The sequence below is a fragment of the Elaeis guineensis genome, chromosome 6, assembly GCF_000442705.2.
Source record: "Elaeis guineensis isolate ETL-2024a chromosome 6, EG11, whole genome shotgun sequence".
Classification (NCBI taxonomy): domain Eukaryota; kingdom Viridiplantae; phylum Streptophyta; class Magnoliopsida; order Arecales; family Arecaceae; genus Elaeis; species Elaeis guineensis.
Window position 1 is genome coordinate 13,830,533 of NC_025998.2, and position 6,596 is coordinate 13,837,128.

The 6,596-nt window shown below is 38.8% G+C and overlaps 1 protein-coding gene across 1 annotated transcript; it reads left to right on the forward strand.

Annotated features, from left to right (window-relative positions):
- Positions 1–404: 404 nt before the first annotated feature.
- Positions 405–6,391, forward strand: LOC105047161 (iron-sulfur cluster assembly protein 1). Its single transcript, XM_010925969.3, has 3 exons — positions 405–804; positions 1,679–1,733; positions 6,061–6,391. The coding sequence occupies exons 1-3, from the start codon at positions 489–491 to the stop codon at positions 6,221–6,223; spliced, it is 534 nt and encodes a 177-aa protein (XP_010924271.1). The 5' UTR covers positions 405–488; the 3' UTR covers positions 6,224–6,391.
- The last annotated feature ends 205 nt before the right edge of the window (positions 6,392–6,596 follow it).

Here is a 6,596-nt window from a genome sequence, read left to right on the forward strand (position 1 = left end):
AAAACATTTTATATTTTTTTAGAATAAAGTTTTCTTTAAATCAAAATCCAAAGCATCTATTCTGATCAAGACCGTCCAAAAAAAAAAAAAAAATCAACCTTCATCAGATTCCATTGTCTTCGAGAAATCTCTGTCACGTCTCAATCGAACCGCCTCCATCGTCTCCAAATCAGATCAGCTCAAAGGCACCACAATCCCGGAAGTCAACCTGCCGCTGACACGTCAACAATAAACGAAGAAACTCTAACATTAGACAATCAATTTTGGTTACGTGTTTGTTGGAGGTTCCCCAATTGTACATCCTGTGTTATATTCTACGCAGCGAATTACTCCCCTCCTTTCGCACCGTCTTTTCTTCCCCTTCTCTTATCTCGTTCTATCCCCTCCTTCTTTGTCTTGATTCGAGCCTTTATTATTCTTCTCGCTCTCTCCAATAGTCTCGGAAAGAATTAAACGGGAGATATCAGGGACGGAGAAAGGGAATCGCGATGCTTAGGGTTGGAGCGAAGAGGTTGCTAGGGTTAGGGCATCGCGCCCCAGCCCCTGCGGCGGCCGCTGGCGGTGCTGCTGCGGCGATGGCAGCGCGGTGGTACCACGAGAGGGTGGTGGACCACTACAACAATCCCCGGAACGTGGGGTCCTTCGATAAGAACGACCCGACCGTGGGGACGGGGCTGGTGGGCGCGCCGGCCTGCGGCGACGTGATGAAGCTCCAGATCAAGGTCGACGGGGAGTCCGGCAAGATCGTGGACGCCTGCTTCAAGACCTTCGGATGCGGCTCCGCCATCGCCTCCTCCTCCGTTGGTCGGTTCCTTGTTGCTCAAAATTATTATTTTGATTGGTTGATTGATTCTCGGCTTTAATTGTTTCTCTGATTAATGTCTTTCTTTTCCTGCAAAAGTTGTTTTTTCCCCTAATCAATCCTAAAGTAGAATTTTGATTGACCCGAAGTTTTGTGGGAATTGTGATTTTTGGAATTTGATGCTGTTCAGTAGTAGTACAATGGAAAATACTGTTGATTTTATGACTATATCCTGTTGTATATAAAGAGTGTAAGTTTTGATATCAGAAAATAAGTTTGAATTCGGTCCTTTGATGTTTCTGATTACTGATATTTGAAAAATCTAAGAAATGACCGGCTGAATTTCAGTATTTGTTGAAGAAAAAACAATAAAATCCATAATAAACAGAATTTTTAGGATTTATAGTGCATCTTTCCAACATTGGAACCTGCAAGCTAAAATAACACCAAAATAACTTGCTTAGTTAGATTCTAATCGAACTATTACCGTGTTTACAAGTTGCTGTTCACTAGTGCTTCCTTCTGCTTGATTGTGGATTGTGATATTATGTTGTCAGACTAGGTTTGATGCGATGTAATTAGCAATCTGTATAGAATGTTTATCTCTTTATGCTTTTCAGCATATTCTTTGTGCTGGCTGCACTGGTCATTTGCATTATCTTAAATTTTTCTGTAAGATCACTTGTGGCATTATTTATTATTAGCTTAAAACCTCACTGAAACATTTCTTTTCTGAAAGTATGGCAACATTATTTTACGTAGAGTGTTACTCCTGATGTAGGAAGTTTACGTTTAAGTGTTTAACCATGTTACCTTTGGTTATCTTCATTAGATAAATTAGTGTTACTTACTGTGTCTGATTTTACTTTGTTGCAGCTACTGAATGGGTGAAAGGGAAACAAATGGAGGAAGTTCTATCCATCAAGAACACGTAAGTAATTGTGTTCTTTCTATGTTGTTTCTTATGTTATATATATATATATATATATATATATTTTTTTTTTATATATATTATATATATATATATATAATATAAATTTTTTCACTTTGCTTTTTGTTCCCTGGCCTCCTTTTTCTTATGCCCTATATGCTTTTGTTGATTTTATGGTGTGGTTTTCCTTCAATTTGTTATATTGTGTTGCTTGAATCTTTTATTTTATTTTATTTTTGTTAGTGCTCAGAATGGATTCATGCGCTGGTGGAAGTTTAAATCTTAACTAGAAAGATGCTAGCTAGTATGGTGGGTTGGAGCTGTAAATATATATCTTTTCAGATTGAAAGATTGTTGTCATGATCAAATTTTGATTTTAGCAGAATGTTGGATATTATTCATGTATAAAGACATAGAACTAAGGATATAAATACTGGTATGAATATGTATCTTGGTCTGTTCTTGTGTTGGTCCAGTATTGGGCTGGGTCAAGATAGACTGGAACAGGTTGAGCTGACCACCAAGAACAGGAATGACAAGGAAAAATTAAAAAAGAAAAAAATTGTCCCCAGATGCTAGGCCATCTGAAGTGTCGGGATGCAACTGGATGCAACTATCTTGTCCATCCTAACATACCAACTATGATTGTTGGGAGGTCTTGGTCTGTAAGAGAATCAATGCCTTGGGGGTGTTTTGTGTATTGTTCTCTTTTTGGAATGGTATGGTACTGATGGGATGGGCTGGTGCCATCAAGAAATGAATGCATGCCTGGAATTCACACTCATCAGGATTAACTCATTTACACACTAGTACATCTCAAAAAGTTACCGATGATCAAAAATTGACTGTTATAGGAGCAATATGTTGGTGCTTGTAGGTAGTAATTTATCATATACATTTTTTGTGGAGGGAAGAGAGTATGACAAAAGGAGTCCTTCCTTCCACTATTACAACATATATAATTAGATTACAGATAGCTACTCTACGTATATTGTGCTGTTGGATGTTTATTTACCCTGGCCTTGCATCCCTTAAATCTCCTCTTGTTGTTGCAGTAGCAATACTGTTTTGGTCCGAAAATTATTGGGACTGTTGATCCCATACAACAAGCTGCTAATGCATTAAGGAGCTGCATGTAGTTAAAATTTTGAAATGCTTAATACTATGGCGTGACAATGGTCTGGACATTTTGTTTCCTTACGTAGGTGGAGATACTTTCTTCTATTAGAAAGGTTAATTTTGCCTTGGTGCTTGGTTGGGGGGAGTGGGGGTCTGGAATCAGAATGAGAATGGATGACTTCCATTCCAATTATTTGGTTGGGAGGAGTCCTATTTTGATTTTGATTCCGGGGTGGAATGAGAATGGCCTAATTTACATAGAACACAGAGGGTGCTTGGTTCGTAATCGGAATCGGAATCGGAATGAGAATTGGAATGGAATTGGAATCGGAATGGCCAAATCTCTCGAAGCGTTTGGTTTGTGATCGAAATTGGAATGGATAATTCTCATTGTTGTTATTTGGTTCATATAAAAGATAGGAATCGAAGTCAACTCAAATTTTTATTTTTATTTTTAACTAAAATCTTCAAAAATCAATTATTTTAAAAATTGATATTAAGTAAGAGTTAACATAATAATAATAATTATGGGGTTATGCTGTTACATAAAATTTACTTGAGCAAGGCAAAAGACCCTATATATTTTGACATGTTAGTATTTAATCAAATTAAGAACACCAATAGGATAAGCTCAGTTGACCCAGCGGCCTTATCGGACAAACGATCTTTTTAATTGGACAATCAGCTTTTTCTAATTGGGCAATCAGCCTTTTTTTTTTTAAGATTTTTTTCATTAAAGCTATATTAAGAAAATAGGAACTAATGAACATATATATATGTATATGTATATATATGTATATATATGTATATGATGTATGTATGTATATAGATGTATGTATATAGATGTATATATTTATATGTATATATATATATATATATATATATATATATATATATGTATGTATATATATGTATATCTATACATACATACATACATACATATATATATGCATACATATGTATGTATGTATATATATATAATCTCTGTGTGTGTGTGTGATAAACGGCTAAAATCTAAACAAAGAAACCCACTATCAACCCTCCCTAAACCCCCTGAGCCGATCGTCCCCAAATGTGGCCAAAGGAATTCGATGGACGGCAATCGCGGCTTGACATCGATCGCTATGGGGCTCTGCCTCTTTCCATTGGAGCTCCTCCACAAGATCTTCTGCCGCCTTGCCCTTCCGAGGTCCTTAGCCTCAAATCCGTCTCCAAGGCCTTTGGTTCCCTCATCGCAGTCGACGAGTTCTGTACGACCAATGCTTCGGCCTCGATGGCGGCTGGGTTTTTGTCTTCAAGAAGTGTCCTTTGCACGACTTTGTCCTTGCGGTTTCAACACCCGTGTGTCTCTCTGTCTCCGCCATGTTTGCAGCCTCCGAGGACTCATCGCTGCCTCTAAAGGCCTCATCGCTGTTCTTTGCTCCCCTTGCCTCCCACATCTCTCTCCTCTCCTTGAGCTCTCCTCCGCCGTCGCCATGTCTGCCACCTACAGAGGCCTCATCGCCAATTCCGCCTCCTCTCTTCCCACCGTTAGCTATCATTTTCGCTCTATCGAAGCTTTAGCTCGGAGCCCCTGGGTGATGCCGGCGAGTTTGAGCATGGGGGTGTCGGCCGAGTCATCGAGACGAAGCTCGGGCTATGAGAGTTGGATGGGCGATAGGTATTTTTTTTTAAAATTTTATCTCATTCCGGTGGAATGAGATTTTGACTCCGCTGGGGAGAGTTTGGATTTAGTTACGGGGGAATTAGGCGATTCCCATTCCTCTCTGGAATGAAAATTGGAATGGGACTCTCCCCAACTAAGCGGCTGGAATGGGAGTCACCCATTCCGATTCTCATTCTAGACCTCAATTGCCTCTAACCAAGCACCTCATCAATCCCTACTCTCCTCTATGGATTCAAATTTTCATCCAAATTCTGATTCTGATTCCGGTCACGAACCAAGTGCTTCGGGGGATTTGGCCCTTTCGATTTCGATTCCGATTCTAAACTATTCCGATTTCGATCACGAACCAAACACTCGTTTAATGTTAAATGGAGAGTACTTATAGTCAGAAGGTATTTAATCATAGATGAGTCCTTATTTGTATCATTATTTGTTAGCTTGATGGATAATATCACATGGTGTTCAGTTTTATACTTCGGCCATTATTTTTCCCTCCACCATTGTAGCAACAAGTTAAAACAATTGATATCTTATATCAAAATGCTGTAGAACATCTTAGGATGTTGGAGGATGGGATAGATGCCACTGTTTTGTTGCAGTATAAATTAAAGAAGAATTATTTGTTTGCCCTGTGAACACAACTAATTTCTTTTTGAGGAAAGAGATGGACCCAAAAAAAAGAGGACTTTTATGACCTTATTTACTACTTTGTCTAGATCCTTATTAGTCACCTTAAATGATTGCTTTTGTTTTTATGGGACTAGTACAAGATTGTTGGAAAGGAGAAAATGTTATTTGTGAGCAAGTCTTAAATGTCTTTTGGCCTTAGTATTGTGCATTTTTTTTTTTTTTGTGAAGATGGCATTTCACATGATATGCGGTGGCCGTGCATGTCAATTTTTTTGACCAATGCACTATCTCATGAGCTTCTTGGGAAGCAAGGTAGCATCAGTCCTGGGGTATCATGTTAGATGCTTTCATAGTTGAATTTAAAGGCACTAGGATTGATGTTGTATTGTCCATCCTCTTTCAACATTTTGTCTGCTGCTCTAAGTTTGAAAATGTAGAAGCCACCATAAAGAACAACAAAATCAAATCGGCTGTCTACCACTAGAAGCTTAAGCTGAGATGCTACTATCATACACTTGTACCATTTTTTTTTTTTTTTTGATGAAAAGGGAGGAAAAGAATCCACCCAAATTTATTAAGGAACAAGATTACAAGAAAGGAAGTATACGGAAGAGAATGAGAAATCAAATTATGGTATAGTTGTTCGGTATAACGTTAGGAATGCATTATTTTGAGACTTGCGTGTTGTGGCTTGTATTTTTATAGTGCCCGTCTATTGATGACCATGCCATACGCATTGTGGGCTGGTGTCAGACATCATGGTAGGAGGGAAAACAGAGTATTGCATTCAATAATTTCAACTTATTTACCAGAAGATTTTGTTTGAGATGATGTGGACCATTACAAAGTTAAAGTTCTTTTTTATTGGTTAACGTTGCACCTTCTCTTACATGTACTGTCTCTGTGTTGCAGAGAAATTGCAAAGCATCTTTCACTTCCCCCAGTGAAGCTCCACTGCAGCATGCTCGCTGAAGATGCTATCAAGGCTGCCGTAAAGGATTATGAAGCGAAGAAAGTGAAGATGGTGCCACAAAATGCTGAGCCTGTACCAGTTGAAAAGGCAGCTGATGCTTAAGTCAATCTGATGTTTATGATTCTATGTTAGTTATTTTAAGAGCTGGTCCTTCCGGATGTTTTACAGTAAGAATGGCTGCTGCTGGGCTTGGATTGTGCATGTGCATCTGTATTGTTATCACGAGGACCATTAAGAATGTGAAATAAATGTTTGCTAATTACGATGTCATTTCCGGTTACATCTTTATGATGGCGATGATTTCCAGTTTCAGCATATTTCGTCGACCTATTTCGTTTCCAATGTCAAGTGCCTGGCGTTGCTGCACGGAAATTTTGAGATTTCACTGATGCCTTCATTATCATATGCGAGTCGGCTTTCATTTTGTGTGGAGCACATTTATGAAGGGGGCGGGAGGCCTGGAGCTCATGTTTTA

Coding starts and splice junctions, on each gene's coding strand:
- LOC105047161 (XM_010925969.3), top strand. CDS start 489: ATGCTTAGGGTTGGAGCGAAGAGGTTGCTAGGGTTAGGGCATCGCGCC. Junction 805..1,678: donor CATCGCCTCCTCCTCCGTTG/GTCGGTTCCTTG, acceptor ACTTTGTTGCAG/CTACTGAATGGGTGAAAGGG. Junction 1,734..6,060: donor GTTCTATCCATCAAGAACAC/GTAAGTAATTGT, acceptor TCTGTGTTGCAG/AGAAATTGCAAAGCATCTTT.